The following is a 20,797-nucleotide window of genomic DNA, read 5'->3' on the forward strand; positions in this document are numbered from 1 at the left end:
CAGATCATAGCTGTTCTCCTTTGAGAAATGGACAGGTGGAGACTTCAGGTTAAATGTTACAGCTGTAATTTATTTCACTGCCCTTGTCTGGACTGCTCTCTAGTTCCCAGACAGGGGTCTCTTTTCTGTGGTAAACGGGGGTCCCTTTAGTTAGAGGGTCCCTGTGAGGGTCCCCTTTAGTTAAGTGGTCTCTATGGGGGGGTTCCTGCAGTTACGGACTCCTGGAGGGGGGGGGGGGTCTCCCTACTGACACTGGCGCATCTGATGGGCAGTGAGCAGAACTGGGTTGCACCTCATCACCTGTGACACCTGGTGGGCTTGATCCAGACTGAAGTTTATGTAGTCTGCCCGGGCGCATAGGGCATCCATCACGGCGTGGAAGCACCTATGTGCCAATGTCTGAGATATCTCAGACAGGCCGCCGCTCGGCCCCTGGAAAGACCCCGAGGCAAAACCGTTCAGGGTGACCATCACCTTGACGAGCACCGGGAGTGGGTGTCCACCCCCTCCCCCACGGTTCTAGGTGTGCCATCATATGGCACAGATGTTGCTCGGTCTCTCTGGTTATCCCTAGAAGCCCTCATAAGTGCGGTCCGGCGGGTCCTCGAAGGACAGGAGCTGACGGTATGAACACGGCTTGATGTCACGCATCCTTCGCACCTCCCCCTTAATTTATTGGACTGCTGATTCTCCAGCCTCAACCCTTGCCCATCCAAATACAACAAGCTAACTGGTGACCCTGAGTTGCATTTCAGCTCCACCCTCCATGTGTACTCCTGCCCCCAAACCCACCACCACTCCTCAGTCATCCCCCCCCCAACAATATGTTGCCTATGACACTGCACCCCTGACCCCATCAGCGAAGCATGATGTGGAAATGCTGTGTTGGACTGGGGTGGGCAGAGTAAGAAGTCTCACAACATCAGGTTAGTGTCCACAGTGATGAAAGAGCAGCGCTCCAAAAGCTTGTGATGTCAATTATAAACCTGTTGGACTGTAACATGGTGTTGTGAGACTTCTTTCTGTGCCCATCAGTGAGTGTCACTGGGAAGCCTCTATCCTCACCACCCATCCCTATCATCAGGGGTATCGGTGCCTGCAGCAACCCATGTCAGCGGTAGGCTCTGCGGCCCCTTTCCTGTCTCTCTAGTGGGGTCTACTGCGGGTGTCGTCACTGGGTGGGCCATGTGTTATCCCGCCAGCCGGGTGGCACCTGGTTATGCGGTGGAGAGGGTCATGGTGTGCCACCAATCACCTCTATGCTTAGAGGCTTGTGTGCAGGCAGGACCCACAGAGGGGGTTGAGAAATGGGGGGTGGGCTTCTGCTGGGGACCTAATTGCAATGTGATGTGGGTCAGGGGTGTGACACACAGGCTGTGACAACCTGTCTGGAGGCAGGATGGAGGGGAGCTGAGGCACAGTTGACAGGCTTGGAGACAGCTGGTGATCCTGGGGAGTGAATGAGCTGATCGTGTGACTGGTGATGCCTCTGCCCTGAGAGGGGCAGTGTGCCAGGGAGGATGCAAAGGCCACGGTCCATTTGTCCTTTGTTTGGGCTGAGCTCTGCTATTCCTCTGCTTCCCCTGCAGTTGGGCCTGTGCTTCTGATGAGTGCGCTGAGGAGTGGCAGCACCTGGTGTGACACTGATTGACCTTGGCCAGGCCCATCCCATTGGTGAGTCAGCTGGAGTGTTTAGGTTTCCAGAGGGGTGGCCTGGGTGGGCTCCCAAATGACGAGAGACCCTATGAACTTTACAAGACACAATGAGCATTCAGCAGAATGAGCAGGCAGGGGCCTGCAACTTGTACCTAATGGTAGCTTCTAAAACGAATACCGCAGCAATGGCGATCAGTGCCCAGCCATCACGATCCCGAGGGTGACACCCCAAATCCACTGATATGTTAACAAGTCACTCCCAGTACTCCCCCCAGCCCTGTCAGCCACCCCCCCCCACAAGCGCTACAATTTTTAACAATTTGTTTTCCTACCTTCTCTCTCTACCTCAGCAGCCATGACGCCCAGTCCCTGTTTGTAATCACCTGTGGTAAACCGCGCCTGCATGACTTCTGCTTGACAGGGGCGGAGCATTGCGGAGGCCAGGGGCACACTGGGTCAAACCTGGTAATGGTTTGTTAATGCATGCAAATGCTTATTTTGCATGCCGCTGCCGACGCAAATCGCATTGCCACCACCAGCGGGGCCCTGGAGCATGGCTTTCGGTTCGGCACCTCGATTTTCGGCGGACACACGATTCTCCGCCCAATTGCGATTCACATTTGCGCCGTTGCGGGGGAAGAGAATCCAGGCCGATGTCTATTCTGCCATGCAGAAGACCCTTATAACTGATTTGCAGATTACGGGACATGTGCACACATCAAAGAACTACCACTGACACCAGTGAAATGTCCTTTATATTTATCTTAAATTTCAAGTAGAACCTTTCTGAAGGCCTTAGGAGGTAAATGCCCCATTTGATGTATCACCAAAATATATATTATATTATATTGTATGAGGCCATTGGTGGAACAGATAGTTACCTAATTGTATGTCTCCCACAGCCAACTGCAAGCTAAATGTCAAACGGCTGGGAATCTGCCTATGAGACCCTTTATTAGTGGGTCTTTGGTGTCCTTGGTCACACCCTGTCAGCAATTTCTTTTGGTTTTGTTTGGTATGTGAAGTCTGTACTTCAGGAACCTGGCAGCATTAGCACAATACAATGGCACCTTGTTACAAAGCACAAGGTCGAGGCTCAATTCTTAATCTGTGCTGAGTTAATCAATCCCAGGGGGACTACTAGAATTGGATTCCCCCCCTCTGGACTAAGGAAAATAAAAGGTACAGGCTTGAGTGTTCTGTTCTTCCTGATTGCACGGCTCGCCAACAATCATTTTCTAGGTTTATGCATAAAATTTGCTCACTTGGTTAAATGGACAGAGGACAACCAGAAAGAGTCAGTGACATCATGAAAGAACAGGGGGAGAAAGAAAAGAATGGAATTGGCAAAAGAAAATGCAAACAATACTAATAGAAGAAAGTATTTGTATTGAGAGAACATATAAACAGGGTGAGCATATATGGTGGTACAATACCCAGTTTCAGCAATTATTTCCGGAGCCACATATGTAGGGGTCCCACAGACAGTGTACAAAGGCCCATCAACCACTGTAGCAAGGCCAAAGTCCCCGAGTTTCAGAGATTTACTTCCATCTTGATGTTCATATACCTGTTATGATAAAACGCAAAGAATTTTGGTTATTGAAAACATTAGACAGTTTGTTGCTATAGTAATTGCTCTTCCCTGCACACCAGTTGATAACGGATTAATGAAAACATTGGACAGGTCCCAGATAGGGAAAGCAAAGCAGGCAAGGGAACCTAATTGAGTGGGAGGCCAAAAAAATCAGCTTCCCAAATGGTGGGATGAACTTTTGCAATTAAGCTCAGGGAACGTTGAAGGCATGCCGAGCTGCTTGATGGCAAAGGTCGGGTTGCACATTTGTGTACATCTGCATATCATGCATGCTCATTAAAAGGACAACTCACCAGAATTAAGTACCCCTTCTCAATTCAGTTGTCAGCGAGCAAGCAATACATGCCTTCATATTCGAGATAGTCAACTTGCTGGAATGGAGTGAGCAGCCAGTTTTTTCCCTCTTTTGGGAGTGTTGTTCAATGAGGGATTCTAAGGATAAGTAACTATTCACTTATTCTCTGGAGGTGACGATCAGGTGATGATAGTCTAAGGGGCATGGGGTAGCGGCGTCTTAGGCACGGATGGAGCCAGGGAAGGAAGGCAAGGGTACAGGGAGTTGGAAGTGAGGCAAGGGCCTTGTATGTTTTGTGTTGGGGTCCTGAGAATGTGTGGGGGAGGTGGATTTTCAGGCAGGAATGGTGGGAGAGAAATGGTCCTAAAGGGAATGGAATTGATGCTGTCTGTTGTGGGGTCCTTGGGTTGCACTGAGGGTACTGGGCAGCACAGGGAACAGTCACAATGAGAGGGAGGAGTGGGCTGCTGTAGGGTGGCTGGTCCAGGGTTATGGTCAGGCAGTAGAAGGTCTCATGGAGGGGTGGGGTGGGTGGGTGTGAAACAATAGCGGCGACTGAACGGGCCTGGCACACCGCCGCAAAGTGCCCCTTCTTGCCACAGGCCTTGCAAAGGGCGCTCCGGGCCGGGCAGCATTGTCGGGGGGTGTTTTGGCTGCCCACAGAAGTAACATTTGGGGTCCCCAGTGTTGGTTCGCTGCCGCACGGCACAGGCGTGGGATTGGCTGACTGGGGTCCCCGATGGAGCGGCGTCTACGGAGTCCACGATGCGTAGGAGGGGTGGACCACGCAGCCAGGGGTGTGCTGATTTTAAACCTTGAGAGCTCTGAGTAGATGGCCATGGTCGATGATGGTTGACAGATTGAGGGGGGGGGGGGGGGGAAAGAGTACATCTCTGATGCCAAGGCAGGTGTCTCTATAATGTGCCTTGGCAGCATTGAAGGGATGCCCAATAGTATTGGGAGGATGCCCAGACATGGCTTTCATTACCCTGGTCAATCCATACAAGTGGAGGAATGAAGGAGAGGAGAGCTCATCTGTGGTCCTCCATGTTGTGCTGCACCATGGGGTGATGGTGGGGAGGCCAGGGATTGACCAATGCTAGGTATGAGGTTTTGAAATGGCTGAAATGCTCAGGGTTCGAGGGACAGGGTCAAAGAATGTGCTGACTAGATGGATCACTGCAATTTGTTCACAAGAATACATGTGCTCACAGAATGGGGGCAGCACAATAGCATAGTGGTCAGCACAATTGCTTCACAGCTCCAGGGTCCCAGGTTTGATTCCTGGCTTGGATCACTGTCTGTGCGGAGTCTGCACGTTTTCCCTGTGTGTGCGTGGGTTTCCTCCGGGTGCTCCGGTTTCCTCCCACAGTCCAGAGATGTGCAGGTTAGGTGGATTGGCCATGCTAAATTGCCCTTAGTGTCCAAAATTGCCTTTTGTGCTGTGTGGGGTTACTGGGTGATGGGGATTGGGTGGAGGTGTTGTCTTGGGTAGGGTGCTCTTTCCAAGAGCTGGTGCAGACTCGATGGGCCGAATGGCCTCCTTCTGCACTGTAAATTCTATGAATCCCTACAGTGCAGAAGAAGGCCATTCAGTCCATTAAGTCTGCACCGACCCTCTGAAAGAGCACTTCACCCTAGCCCGTTTCCCCGCCCTATCCTAATAAACCCTTAACCTAACCTACACATCCCTGGACATGAAGGGGCAATGTAGCATGACCACTCCACCTAACCTGCACATCTTTGGACTGTGGGAGGAAACCGGAGCACCGGGAGAAAACTCATGCAGAAACGGGGAGAAAGTGCAACTCCACACAGACAGTCACTCATGGCCGGAATTGAACCCGGGTCCCTGGAGCTGTGAGGCAGCAGTGCTAACCGCTGTGCCAATGTGTCATCCTTTTAAAATGTCTACAGACAATTTTAGAATCCATAGAGTGTAGAAAGTCACCATTCGGCCCATCGAGTGTGCACCAACTCTCCGAAAGACGTACTTCACCCCCCCCCACCCAACCCCCCAATCATTGGCCATGACCCATCTACCCAGGGCTCTCAAGGTTCTAAATCAGCACATTGTGAGGGCTCCAGGAAACATTACTCTTCCACTAGCCACGTTCCAACTGGGGAGGAAACAGAGGGGGTGTTGATTTTCTGCCTGCTCTGTCACAAGATTGGCTGTGCTCCTCAGACATGTAAATCTAATGAGCTGCCCAGCGAGAGACTGTGCGTGGCGAGCTGTCCCAGCCCCCAGCACAAATGCTTCTCGCCTCCCAACTTCAATTCCCGATCAGACCATTCCACCTATTAATTCAATGGGTGCATTTAACTAGATGTGAATTAATTGCCCTTGCATTACAAATTTTGGGTCAATGGTCCAAACCAGGTAAAGATTACATTGGATTGTATGCAAGACATTTTGATACAGAATCTGCTGCTAGTGCATCAGCATTCAACGCATGCATTCAGTTAAGCGTTTCATAATTGTCCTTAATGTCTTCACATATTTGCTTTGTGAGTTACTGCACTGTTCTTTATTATTGTACTACACTTGGCACAGAATAATATTAGTAGTGGGGTAATCCTCTATTCTATGGCTCAGAAGAACAACCTAACAAAAACACACTGAAAATGCATACTTTAAAAAAAAGTTATTAAAAAAATCAGGCCAACTGTGAACTGTAAAACCATTTTCAGGTATCATTAAATCACATTCCACTTTGAACAACTATCTTGCTTAATTGTTCCCTGGTGTTAAGAGAAATAAGAAGCATTTGTTATCCTAACAACTAATTTGAGACTTCATTACCCAATAATTAGTTACTGTTCAAAATACTGCCTCACTCTATTTCCTTTGTGCTTAAAGGAGTCATCAGTTCCAAGGATGCACATGACTGAGCAGAAAGGTCAAAGACGCAAATTGCCAAAGCAGTACATCCTTGCAAAAATGAGCACATAAATTAAGAAGCGAGAAAACAAGGCATTGATGTACTTATTTTATTGTAAATGCTTACATTCACTGGACTAGAAAATGCAGATTGTGGATATTGGGTGGAAGTGACCGTTGTGAGTTCGCTCCGTGACCACTGCTGGCGGGGCATGGAATTTGGTATTAGGCCAAATCTCCCATTCCCTGCAGCAGGTGGTGTGGAGGAACGAAGAATCAAACTCATGCTGCGGGATTCTCTGTCAGCGGGATCCTCCGCTTCGCCGACAGCCTCAGGTTTCCTGGCAACGTGGGGTAGCCACAATGGGAAACCCCACTGGCCGGCTGCAGGAACGGAGAATCGCCCTGCCAGTGGCGACGCGCTGCGCCAGAAAACGGGGCTGTGGGACGGAAAATCCTACTCATGGTCTCTTCTTTATATAGGTATGGAAAATATTTTTCAAGGCAGACTCCAATGTTTGACGTTGGTAATATAACAATTGACACTTCTATACCTCTGTTGGTGCGTCAAAATGCCCGGAGATTCTTCACAAAAAAGACCCCAGATAGGAGCGAGAAGAATTACCAGAAATTGAAGAAATGGGACCTGATTTAAACCCTGAGGTTTGATTGAATTAAAATTAGGTCCATAGATTTTGGGTAGGGTTAAGAATCATAGAATCACTACAGTGCAGAACGAGGCCATTCAGCCCATCAAGTCTGCACCGACCCTCTGAAAGAGCACTCTACCCAGGTCCACGTCTCCACCCTATCCCCATAACCCCTCCGAACGTTTTGGACACTAATGGACAATTAGCATAGGCAATCCACCTCATTTGCACATCTTTGGACTGTGGGTGGAAATCTTCGCAGACACAAGGAGAACGTGCAAACTCCACACACCCAAGATCAGAATCGAACCCGGGTCTCTGGACAGTGAGACAGCAGTGCTAACCACTGTGCCATCATGCTGCGGTTAGAATGAGAAAAATCTCACATTAAAAGCAATGTATATTACTATATAAGCTTTATTGTCACAAGTAGGCTTACATTAACACTGCAATGAAGATACTGTGAAAAGTAGGAACTAAAGTGGTATTCTTGATTAATATTTTAAAATAAATTTAAACAGTTTTCTATCCTAAAATCAATGATCAATCATAAACTGCTGGACATCCAAAATTAAAACAGATAATTCAAGAAATACTCAAGTTCAGGCAGCATCTAGGGACTTTTGGATGATGGACAGTTTTGTAGGAAAGTCTACACCTGAATCGGATTTGTTCCCTTTGCAAATTCTGCCTGTGCTGCTGGATTTTCCAACACTTTCTGTGCTTCATCGCCTGTTGATGGATGTTGTTCAGAACTGATCAGAGATGTGAATTGAGTAGTTCAGCAAGGCATGCAACAAGAGCTAGGAGCAAATCAGTCAGGCAAAAAGTCAGTGAGGGCATATAGCAGGACAAATTAAAAAACAAAATTGAAGTACCCAATTCAATTTCTTTTCCAATTAAGGGGCAATTTAGCATGGCCAATCCACCTACCCTGCACGTCTTTGGGTTGTGGGGGTGAAACCTACGCAGATACGGGGAGAATGTGCAAACTCCACACGGACAGCGACCCAGAGCCGGGATTGAACCTGGGTTCTCGCCACCATGAGGCAGCAGTTCTAACCACTGTGTCACCATGCCGCCCTTACCAAATTTAAACAAATACAAAGCAAAGTGGATTTCCAGTTAACTGGCAACTGAAAGCAGCAAAGTCAAATGCCTGAGGTTGGGAGATGCAATTTTAGTGCTGAGGTCAGGAGTGGTGTGTTCTGCTGTCTTGTCAAGAGGAAAAAGGAAGAGTATGTAAGGATGAGAAAACAAGGTTCAGTAGGGTCGCTTGAGGGTTACAAGGTGGCAAGGAATGAGCTGAAAAAAGGGCTTAGGAGAGCTAGGAGGGGGCATGAGAAGTCCTTGGCGGGTCGGATCAAGGAAAACCCCAAGGCTTTTTACTCTCATGTGAGAAATAAAAGAATGACCAGGGTGAGGGTAGGGCCGATCAAGGACAGCAGTGGGAACTTGTGCATGGAGCCAGAAGAAATAGGGGAGGCGTTGAATGAATACTTTTCTTCAGTGTTCACAAAGGAGAGGGGCCATGTTTTTGAGGATGAGAGTGTGATTCAGGCGGGTAGGCTGGAGGAAGTAGATGTTCTGAGGAAGGATGTATTAGCAATTTTGAAAAACCTGAGGGTCGACAATTCCCCTGGGCCAGATGGGATATACCCAAGGATTCATTGGGAAGCAAGGGATGAGATTGCAGAGCCTTTGGCTTTGATCTTTGGGTCCTCGCTGTCCACGGGGATAGTGCCAGATGATTGGAGAATGGCGAATGTAGTTCCTCTGTTCAAGAAAAGGAATAGGAATGACCCTGGTAGTTATAGGCCAGTTAGTCTTACTTCGTTGGTCGGGAAGATAATGGAAAAGGTCCCGAAGCATAGGATTTATGACCATTTGGAAAGCTGCAGCTTAATCCGGGATAGTCAACACGGATTCGTGAAGGGTAGGTCTTGCCTTACAAATTTGATTGAATTCTTTGAGGAGGTAACTAAGTGTGTAGATGAAGGTAGAGCAGTTGATGTCATATACATGGATTTTAGTAAGGCGTTTGGTAAGGTTCCCCATGGTCGGCTCATGAAGAAAGTAAGGAGATGTGGTATAGAGGGAAATTTGGCCAATTGGATAAGTAATTGGCTATCACATAGAAGACAGAGGGTGGTGGTGGATGGAAAAGTTTCAGACTGGAGACCAGTTACCAGCAGTGTACCACAGGGATCAGTGCTGGGTCCTCTGCTATTTGTGATTTTTATCAATGACTTGGAGGAGGGGGCTGAAGGGTGGGTCAGTAAATTTGCTGATGACACCAAGATTGGTGGAGTAGTGGATGAGGTGGAGGGCTGTTGGAGGCTGCAAAGAGACATTGATAGGATGCAGAGCTGGGCCGAAAAATGGCAGATGGAATTTAACCCTGATAAGTGCGAGGTGATTCATTTTGGTAGAAAAAATTTGAATGCGTATTACAGGGTCAACGGCAGGGTTCTGAGGAATGTGGAGGAACAGAGAGATCTTGGGGTTCATGTCCACAGATCTCTGAAGGTTGCCACTCAAGTGGATAGAGCCGTGAAGAAGGCTTATAGTGTGTTAGAGTTTATTAACAGGGGGCTTGAGTTTAAGTGCCGCGGGGTTATGCTGCAACTATACATGACTCTGGTAAGATCACATTTGGAGTATTGTGTGCAGTTCTGGTTACCTCATTATAGGAAGAATGTGGAAGCATTGGAATGGGTGCAAAGGAGATTTACCAGGATGCTGCCTGGTTTGCAGGATAGGTCTTATGAGGAAAGGTTGAGGGAGCTAGGGCTTTTCTCTTTGGAGCGGAGGAGGATGAGAGGCGACTTAATAGAGGTTTATAAGATAATGAGGGGGATAGATAGAGTGGACGTTCAGAGACTATTTCCTTGGGTGGATGTAGCTGTTACAAGGGGGCATAACTATAAGATTCAGGGTGGGAGATAGAGGAGGGATGTCCGAGATTGGTTCTTTACTCGGAGAGTGGTTAGGGTGTGGAATGGACTGCCTGCTGTAATAGTGGAGTCGGACACTTTAGGAACTTTCAAGTGGTTATTGGATAGGCACACGGAGCACACCAGAATGATAGGGAGTGGGATAGCTTGATCTTGGTTTCGGACAATGCTCGGCATGACATCGAGGGCCGAAGGGCCTGTTCTGTGCTGTACTGTTCTATGTTCTATGATCTGGTCCTGCAGTTGATTCTGGTGCAGAGACGTTCCCAGGGCTGACACCTGTGCAGAGGTATTCCTGAGGTGGACTAGAACTTACAAACATCAAGACCCAGCAGGTATGATCAATCTTGCAAATTCTCAAACACTGTTTTCATATGTTATCTTTCCTCGTGTATATAGGAGGCAGTCTTAAACTGAATTTTGGAAAAAGGTTTGATTTTTGTTGTTAATTATGCATTTTTGCTAGAAATCTATTTTTAGAACATATTTTCTTGCAAAGCGAGAGAGCAGCCTAAAGGGCTTTACAAGCTCATTAGCTTCCTTTTTCCTCAAAGATAGCTGGTTCCTGTTTTCCTACCTGCTGATTCTCCATTTTAATATCTCCTAGCTAAACTGTCACCAGTAATTTTCATAACCTACTTGCTGGAGTGTCAGCCTTGGCTCGGTAGTCTGTACGTGCTCACCTTTCAATTAGAAAGACTTCTCAAACCACTAAATCAAGGCTGACAAATCATTGCAGGACAGAAGGAGCGCCACACTGTTGGGGGATACACTTTTAGGTGTGTTGCAAAGCATCTGATGACACTACACAAAGAACAGCTGAGTAGTTCACCCAGTATCCTGGCCAATATGTATCTCTAAAACACAACATCTGGTCAGAGTGCCACTGTTCCTTTGGGCAACTTTGCTGTGCTCAAATTAGCTGCTGCTATATTATACCAGTGATGGCACTTCATGTAATATTATGTAATAAACTCTTTCTTTCTTCCTTGATGGGTTTATTGCATGTCAGTTGTGAACTTTCTTTGTTTATGTTTGTGTCAATTAGGTACATACCTTTATTTATTAAAATAATTTACTAGTGGAGCAAACTCGATGGGCCGAATGGCCTAATTCTGCTCCTATATCTTATGAACTTATGAAATGGAACAATGGGCGGGATCTTCCAGCCCGGCCATGGAAGGCCCCCTTGTGTGGCTTGTGGTAGGCGAGCCAAAAGTCCATTGACTTTCAACAGAACCGGATGATCCTGGCAGTGGGCGGGGCTGGAAAATCCCACTCCATGTTTTGATTTTTAAGAACAGTTTACATCAGAAGAACCCAGCATTTATCATTCTGAATTTGATATGTTAGACAGAAGCTGCAGTTAAGATGGCCAATAGCATACGACAATGTAGTATTAACTATGAGCAATAGCAGAAACCTCCTCCAGCATGACTTTTAGCTGAAACTGATGCTGATCTGTAAATATGCAATTTGCAATCCATCAAATCTAGCATGCTATAGATGCAGATCTAGGTTTGTAATTAGCATATTACCTCATGATAATCTATCTCCAAGCCTTTGGACCCATTTGCTTCCTTAGCACATTAATTTTCCTATCTTTCTCTAATCATTAATATTTCTCATCGAATTAAACTGTTAGGTGACATTAGACAACACTATCTAGGGAGAAAAAGGCCTTGAGCATATTTTAGAAAATGTCAAATGAATTCCTTTGAAATACGAATGCAGCAAGTATATGGCTAATGATATGCACAGTAGTAACCATTTAAAAGAAAAGTGATGGTATAGAAAATAAAGGTTGTAACTGCAGCTAGATAAGAAGCACTACAGAATGGCAAATTCAATCTTCAAAGCATTTTGTGATGGTGTGAAAATATATGCAACTGAGAGTTTTCAGCAAATCAGTAATCAAGCTGGATTATTTTCAAAGTTTTTGATCAGACCTCAAGCAAATACCAATTTCAATCCTGTCACAAGTCCAGAGATAAGATAAAAGTGGCTGTTCCATTGTCGTAAAGCCAGTGGAAATGTAAATGATGAAGGGAATAGTATTCTGACATTTCTAGGTGATGCTGAAAAAGGAACTAGAATTTATTCATCATTTTCCATATTACTGGGACTTTGCAGCTAATTAATTACTTTTGAAGTATCGTAACTTTTACTTGATATACAAATGTAGCAGTTAATTTGTGCACAGCAAGGTCGCACAATACATAATCATAAAATGATGCAACATAGAAGCAGGACATTTGGCTCATTATGCCTGTCCTAGCTCTTTGAAAGAACTACTCAATTAGTCCCAATCCCTTGCTCTAACCCCATATCACTGCAGCATTTCCACTTTCATGCATTTATCTAACTACCTTCTGGAAGTTATTGTTGAATCTGCTTCCACCACCTTTCAAGGCACTGGATTACAAATCTCTGCAGAAAAAAAGAATTTTCGTGTATCACTGCTGGCTTGTTTGACAATTGTCTTAAATCTGTGCCCTTTGGTACTTGGAGCAGTTTCTACTTATTTGCTTTATCAAAACCCTTCATGATTTTGAACATCTCTATTAAATTACCCCTCGACCTTCACCGCTGTAAGGAGTGCAATTCCAGTTTCTCCAATCTCTTGACGTAGTTGATGTCCTGCATCTCTGGCACTATTCCAGCAATCTCTTCTGCACTCTCTCCAAGGCTTTTACGTCCATCCTAAAGTGCCTTCACAGAATTTGGCATAAACATCCAAGAGGGCCTAAACAACAATTTATAAATATTGATCACAACCCCCTTGCTTCTTTTTACTCTAACTTCCTTCTTCTTGTATTCCAATGAGATGAATAGTGTGGTTTTCTTTAAGTGGTTTAGGAATAAATATTACCTGTACACCAGTGGCTGGATTTTCATCTTGGAGATAGGACTAATCTTGCCATCATGAATCCCCCCCCCACCCCCCCCCCCCCACCCCCATTTCGCTAAAGGCTACCGGGAGGTGGGATCCTTCAGAGGTCCAAACCTTATATGACCAAAATGGAGCAGGCTGAATCTAGGGCAAATGGGTTGCAAGGCCCACCTATATTCACAAATAAACCTTGGACTGATGCTTCCAATGCAACCAATGGCTCATCTAAGTATGGTTGAACATTCTGACCACTCTAAACCCCCTCATCCTACCCCTTATCTATTATATATTTTGTGATCAGAACAAGTATATTGTGGTGAATGTATTATACCAATAATCCACCATTGTATCAGTATCATGCTTTGTCTTTGTATTTGCATCTATGCTATGCTGTTGCCCTTGTGGGCTCTACCTATGGGCCATTGTATGGCATCATCCAGAGGGGAACATGTTGGGACACGTACGGGCTCTGCCCATGGCTCCTCCCCTTGAGGGGGGTATAAAGAGCAGGCGACCAGTAGGCGGTGCACAGTATTGTATCAGTCGCAGGCACGGTTCTAAGTTGATTAAAGCCATGGTTTACTTTTACTCGTGTCTCGAGTGAATTGATGGTGGCATCAATTTAATCAACTTAAACGCAACGATGGAATCGGCTCTCAAACCTGACCGACTGGAACTCGATCTGCAGGCGCGAAGGCGAAATACATTTTTTTTGCACTGGCTTTGATGCTTCAAGGCTTATCTCGCAGCCGCCTCCACGCCTTCCGTCACTGATGAACAGAAGCTGAGCCTCCGCCACGCACGGGTGAGCCATCGAATCTCTGTTCAACTCGACGAGGCCTCCTCCTACGCAGATGTCCTCGCAATGCTCGAACGCCTCTATCTACGGCCCGTGAACGAGGTCTACACGCGTCACATCCTCACCACTCACCGCCAACGTCCCGGGGAGTCGCTAGATGACTACCTACGCGACCTCAAAGCCCTCGCACGCAACTGCAATTACCAGGCTGTTTGGGCCACTCAGCATATGGAAGTCGCCATCCGAGACGTCTACGTGGCGGGAGTCCGGTCTAATTACGTGAGACAGCGCCTACTCGAAAAGGGGGCCCTGGATCTGGATGAGACGGTAAGGTTAGCCTCCTCTCTGGAAGTGGCATTCCAGAGCCTTACCGCTTTCCCGGCTGACCTCATGACCCCCTCGTGGACCCCCGACCACAGACTACCCCAGGCCTGTGCCGCACGGCCACCCGCCTATCATGGGGGGCTACCCTGCTATTTCTGCGGCCAGTCCCAACACCCCCGGCAGCACTGCCCGGCCCGCAACGCGAACTGCAGCAGGTGCGGGAGAAAAGGACATTTCGCCAAAGTCTGCCTGGCCAGGTCTAGGGACTCTAACTCACAGGCCCGATCCTCAGACTCACAGGCCTGCAGACCCCGCAGCGTGGCAGTGCGTCTGCCGACTCCGCCCCCCTCATCAGCCTCGTGCTATCAGTGGGAGCAGCCATCTTCCAGTCCTCACAGCACGTGCGACTCACGGGGGCTGCCATCTTGGCCATCCTCCCCCACGCTGCCAGCTACGTGCGATCCATGGGGGCTGCCATCTTGGACGCCATCTTCCTCGCCGCCTGCCACGCTCGACCAACGGGGGCCGCAACATTGGCCGCCATCTGCTACGCCGCTCGACGCGTACGATCGACATGGGCAACATCACGGAGCCGACCCAGCACCTCCGACCACGCCGGCTACACGCAACTCAGCGCAGTCACCCTGGACCAGTCGCGACCCAAGCACCTCCAGAGCTCCATGATGACCATCCGGGTTAACGGGCCCGAGACGCCTTGCCTCTTCGACTCCGGGAGCACAGAGAACTTCATTCACCCGGACATGGTAAGACGCTGCTCGCTCCCAATTTTCCCGGCGCACCAAACCATCTCCCTCACCTCTGGGTCGCACTCGGTGCAAATCCAAGGGTGCACTACCGCAACCCTAGTAATACAGGGTGCCGAGTATGCAAACTTTAAATTATATGTGCTCCCAGACCTCTGCGCTCCTCTCCTATTGGGACTCGATTTCCAATGCAACCTCAGGAGCCTAACCCTGAAGTTCGGGGGGCCCGTGCCCCCATTCACCATATGCAGCCTTGCGACCCTAAAAGTCGACCCTCCCTCACTCTTCGTAAACCTCACCGCCGACTGCAAACCAGTCGCCACCAGAAGCAGGCGGTATAGCATACAGGACAGGGCTTTTATCAGGTCCAGCGACTCTTGCGGGAGGGAGTCATCGAGGTCAGCAATAGCCCCTGGAGAGCTCAGGTGGTGGTCGTCAAGACCGGGGAAAAATTCCGGATGGTTGTTGATTGCATCCAAACCTTAAACCGGTACACGCAACTCGATGCGTCCCCCCTTCCCCGGATTGCAGACATGGTAAACCAGATCGCACACAACCGGGTGTTCTCCACGGTGGAGCTGAAGTCTGTATATCACCAGCTCCCAATCCACCCGGAGACAGCTTTTGAGGCAGACGGCCGCCTTTTCCACTTCCTCCGGGTCCCCTTTGGCGTCACGAACGGGGTTATCATAGAATTCATAGAATTTACAGTGCAGAAGGAGGCCATTCGGCCCATCGAGTCTGCACCAGCTCTTGGAAAGAGCACCCTACCCAAGGTCCACACCTCCACCCTATCCCCATAACCCAGTAACCCCACCCAACACTAAGGGCAATCTTGGACACTAAGGGCAATTTAGCATGGCCAATCCACTTAACCTGCACATCTTTGGACTGTGGGAGGAAACCGGAGCACCCGGAGGAAACCCACGCACATACGGGGAGGATGTGCAGACTCCGCACAGACAGTGACCCAACCCGGAATTGAACCTGTGACCCTGGAGCTGTGAAGCAATTGTGCTATCCACAATGCTACCGTGCTGTGGTGTTTCGGTGTTCCAAAGAACAATGGTCCGAACGGTGGGCCAGTATGGGCTGCGGGCCACATTTCCGTACTTGGATAATGTCACCATCTGCAGCCATGATCAGCAGGCCCATGACGCCAACCTCCACCGATTTCTCCAAACCGCCCAAACCCTCAACCTCACCTGCAACAAGGAGAAATGCGTTTTCCGCACGACCAGACTAGCCATCCTCGGCTACGTCGTGGAGAACGGGGCCCTAGGGCCCGACCCTGACTCTATGCGCCCCCTCCTGCAACTCCCTCTCTCTCACTGTCTCAAGGCCCTTAAGAGGTGCCTCGGGTTCTTTTCGTATGATGCCAAGTGGGTCCCCAACTATGCGGACAAAGCCCGCCCACTAATCAAGGCCAACATCTTTCCACTGGCAACTGAGGCCAGGCCTTCAGCTGCATCAAGGCGGGCATCGCCAAAGCCGTGATGTGTGCGGTGGACGAGTCCGTCCCCTTCCAGGTGGAGAGCGACGCATCAGAGGTTGCTCTCGTCGCTACCCTCAATCAAGCAGGCAGACCGGTGGCGTTTCTTTCGCACACCCTCACCACCTCTGAAATTCGACACTCCTCGGTCGAAAAAGAAGCCCAAGCCATCATGGAAGCCGTACGGCACTGGAGGCACTACCTCGCTGGTAGGAGGTTTACCCTCGTCACCGACCAATGATTGGTAGCCTTCATGTTCGACAATACGCAGCGGGGCAAAATCAAGAACGATAAGATTTTGAGGTGGAGAATCGAACTCTCCACCTATAACTACGATATAGTATATCGTCCTGGGAAGCTCAACGAGCCCCCAGATGCCCTGTCCTGCGGCACATGCACCGGCGCGCAAGATTACCGACTACGGGCTATCCACGATGACCTCTGCCACCCGGGGGTCACCCGGCTTATCCATTATATCAAGGCCCGGAACCTGCCCTACTCCCCTGAGGAGGTCAGAGCCATGACCAGGGACTGCCAAATCTGTGCGGAGTGTAAGCCGCACTTCTATCGACCAGATAAGGCCCACCTGGTAAAGGCATCCTGGCCCTTTGAGCTCCTCAGTATCGATTTCAAAGGGCCCCTCCCCTCCAATAACCGCAATACCCATTTCCTCAATATTATTGATGAGTTCTTCCCCTTCCCCTTTGCAATTCCTTGCCTCGATATGACCACATCCACCGTCATTAAAGCCCTACATAGTGTCTTCACCCTGTTTGGTTTCCCCAATTATGTCCACAGTGACCGGGGCTTGTCGTTCGTGAGCGACGAACTGCGTCACTACCTGCTCAGTCAGGGCATTGCCTCGAGCAGGATGACCAGTTATAACCCCAGGAGAAACGAGCAGGTAGAGAGGGAGAACGCAACGGTCTGGAAGACCGTCTTACTGACCCTGCGGTCCAGGAATCTCCCAATTTCTCACTGGCAGGAGGTTCTCCCCGATGCGCTCCACTCTATTAGGTCCCTATTTTACACAGCCACTAACGAGACCTCTCATGACCGCCTATTTGTTTTCCCTAGGAAATCCACCTCAGGGGCCTCGCTTCCGTCCTGGGTGAAGACACCGGGGCCAGTCCTACTCAGAAAACACGTCAGGAGCCATAAGGCCGATCCTCTGGTAGAAAGGGTCCAGCTCCTACACTCAAACCCCCAGTACGCTTATATCAAACACCCCGATGGCCGACGAGATACGGTCTCCCTCCGGGACCTGGCACCTGCCGGTTCCACCACCACCACCACTACCACCACCACCGCCCCTCCACTATATCCCGCCCAACCTACCATGATCAGCGCCCCGTCCCTTTATGGCTCCCGCCCACCATTCCCCCTTCACCTATGAACCCGTCACCCCCGCCGGACTTCATTTTTTTAACATGTGATGAATGTATTATACCAATAATCCACCACTGTATCAGTATCATGCTTTGCCTTTGTATTTGCATCTATGCTATGCTGTTGCCCTTGTGGGCTTCACCTATGGGCCACTGTATGGCATCATCCATAGGGGAACATGTTGGGACACGTATGGGCTCCGCCCATGGCTCCTCCCCTTGAGGGGGGGTATAAAGAGCAGTCGACCTGTAGGCGGCGCACATTATTGTTTCAGTCGCAGGCAGGCACTGTTCTAAGTTGATTAAAGCCACGGTTTACTTTTACTCTTGACTCAAGTGAATTGATGGTCACATCAACTATAATGGTTCAAAACCATTGGACAACCTATAAAATGCCCCAAGTAAACAAATAGACTCTTCAAACCAGCTCTGTAAACAAAGTCAAACACTTGTCAAACAATTAGGCAGTTGGATTGCAGTCACAATTCCATAAAGCTCCTCAAGTAAACAAAGAACTACTATCACAACGGATATCTAGATTGAATACGTAAAGGCAATGAGAAAAGCTTAAACATTTACACATTGTAATCATGCGAGGCTACTTTTTCAATAATGTGAAATTTACTTTACCTTTCGATTCATTAAATGAACTTCTTAAAAAGTCATCTGAATACCTTTCCATATTTACAATGTTGACCTTTTACTTGACAACTTGCTGGTTGGCAGAAATATAGTCTTGCAAACGTGTTGGGCGGGATTCTCCGTCCTCAGTATGCCCAGAATGCGTTCCCTGATGGGACAGGGAATCGGGTGTTGGGGGAAAATTGAGATCGATGCTGGGTGCCGACCTGAACGCTATGCTCCAACCCCTCACTGGCAGCGTGAACGGGTTCCTTGCCGCATACCAGTGAGAGCATGGAAATAATTGTGAATGGGTCGCAATGGCTCATTTGCATCAATTAACAGACCCGGCGCCCTGTGCTCAACCCTCCCGTGATTCTCCAGTCCCTGCAGCAGGGAATCACGTGGGCGAGGTTCACTTGTCCTCTCAGCAATTGTGAACCCGACGGTGTGGAACTTGTGGTGGGCCAAGAGGGCAACCACAGGTCCACCTCACCAGGTTCATGATGGTAGAGACCTTCTGAGCCCATCAGCGTCCCCCCCTCGCACTGTAAATCAGCCCTGAACCCTCCTGCCCCATATAAACCATCTGCAGCTTTGATCCATTCATATCCCTTCATGCTTCAGTGGCCCAAGTGGTGAAATCCCAATGTTTGTAGACACTGACCACATCAAAAAGAAATAAGTGCAGTGGAATCACACGCTTGAGTGATTGGAGTGGCTTTCACCTCTTTGATGTGGGCAATGTTTACAAACATTAGGGTTTCACCACTTAGGCCATTGAAGTGTGAAGGCACATGACTAGATCAAACCTGCAAATGTTTTTTTATGAGCTGTTAATCACCAATCACTACTCGAAAACCATGAATGGATTGCAGACAGTGGATCCATGGGAACCTGACGCAGGCAAAACTGTTCTCCTTTGATAAATGGACATGTGGAGCAGGAAGGTGAGTATTACAGCTATAATGCTTTCCACAACCCCTGTCTGGACTACTCTCTAGCTTCCAGATAGGGCTGTTTTTCTGGGGGAGGGGTGTCTGTGTGGGGGAGGTGTCTGTGTGTGTGTGTGGGGGGGGGGGTGTCTGTGGAGGGTTAGGGTTCAAAGTTATTTCTAACATTGTTTCATAGTGTTGAGCAGTATGTTTGTTTGCTCATGTTGTCATTATTGTAAGTAATTATTTAAGAATACTTATTTCAAAGTTCATAACTTACCAACAGATTCTCTGGTTTGATGTCCCTGTGTACAATGTTAAGGCTATGCAGGTATTTGATAGCACTGGCCAGATTGTACAGCATCCCACTAGCATCGCGTTCTGTGTACTTGTTGGTGGAAGTAATTGCATCAAAAAGATCTCCACCCTGAAGAATAAATGACACTGTATGACTAAATTTGTGATGTACATTTCCTACCAAATGTTTCAATGGAAACTGTTTCTGCAACTTTCAAGTTTCCATATATGAATATATTATTCATTGCAGTTAAGATGCTTTTGGTAATTTTGAGAACCTTTTCACAAAACAAACTTAAATACAACTAAATCAGAATGCTTGCCCAATCAACTAACAAGTCAATCAATCGCACATCTCACAAAGGTTGTTAAAGTATAAACATGTCTTACTCATCTGAGGATAGAACTCCATGAAATACAATTGGAATAACATGTCATTTTTCTTCTTATAAGCTATATTTCTATCTATGACTCAATTCTCAACAAATTGGTCATACCTTGACAAGTTCCATGACTAGATAAAGCTCACTTGGTGTATCCATCTCTTCAATTAAAAGAACAATGTTTGGATGTTTAACTCTCCGTAAAATCGACACCTCATTTTGGATCATGTGCTCCTGTCAGGGGCAAAAGAAGCATTTTCTTAATCCAACTTTCTTACACAGACATGCATTTCCTGACAAAATCAAAACAATGAAAAATGTTGTTTTGGATGTTGGGATTAGTCTTCAGAGCACAGAGGAATATAAAGGCAAAGAACTATTATCCACAGGTGTACTGTGCACTGCTTAAACCTTAATTAACATTTTATTTTCTGAAATTTCCACCATAGGAAGGATTTACTGGCCTAAGCAAAAGTCCAGAATGGCAATCGGTTTGCAGAGACTGACCAACCACAATAATTCCCTACGTACTGGGATTCATGGGCTGACTTGTTTAAGGATTTTAAAATACGAATAATAATAATATTTATTGTCACAAGTAGGCTTACATTAACACTGCAATGAAGTTACTGTGAAAATCCCCTAGGCACCACAAGACGGCACCTGTTCGGGTACACAGAGGGAGAATTCACAATGTCCAATTCACCTAACAGCACATCTTTGGGGACTTGTGGGAGGAAACCAGAGCACCCGGAGGAAACCCACGCAGACACGGAGAGAACGTGCAGACTCCGCACATACAGTGACCCAAGCCGGGAATCAAACCTGGGACCCTGGCGCTGTGAAGCAACAGTGCTAACCA

At 48.0% G+C, this 20,797-nt stretch overlaps 1 protein-coding gene across 4 annotated transcripts in view; it reads right to left on the reverse strand.

The window, feature by feature from the left end:
• The window catches only part of dclk1a (doublecortin-like kinase 1a), a 514,704-nt gene that overhangs the window by 83,721 nt on the left and 410,186 nt on the right, over positions 1–20,797 (reverse strand). For all 4 annotated transcript variants that reach the window (XM_072477022.1, XM_072477021.1, XM_072477023.1 and 1 more), the window contains 3 exons: positions 20,050–20,169; positions 19,536–19,682; positions 3,093–3,226 (listed from right to left, as the gene is read on the reverse strand). In XM_072477022.1, coding sequence (XP_072333123.1) covers positions 3,093–3,226; positions 19,536–19,682; positions 20,050–20,169 — 401 coding nt within the window. The remainder of the gene's footprint in view (positions 1–3,092; positions 3,227–19,535; positions 19,683–20,049; positions 20,170–20,797) is intronic.

The sequence above is a fragment of the Scyliorhinus torazame genome, chromosome 15 (genome assembly GCF_047496885.1).
Source record: "Scyliorhinus torazame isolate Kashiwa2021f chromosome 15, sScyTor2.1, whole genome shotgun sequence".
NCBI classification, from domain to species: Eukaryota; Metazoa; Chordata; class Chondrichthyes; order Carcharhiniformes; family Scyliorhinidae; genus Scyliorhinus; species Scyliorhinus torazame.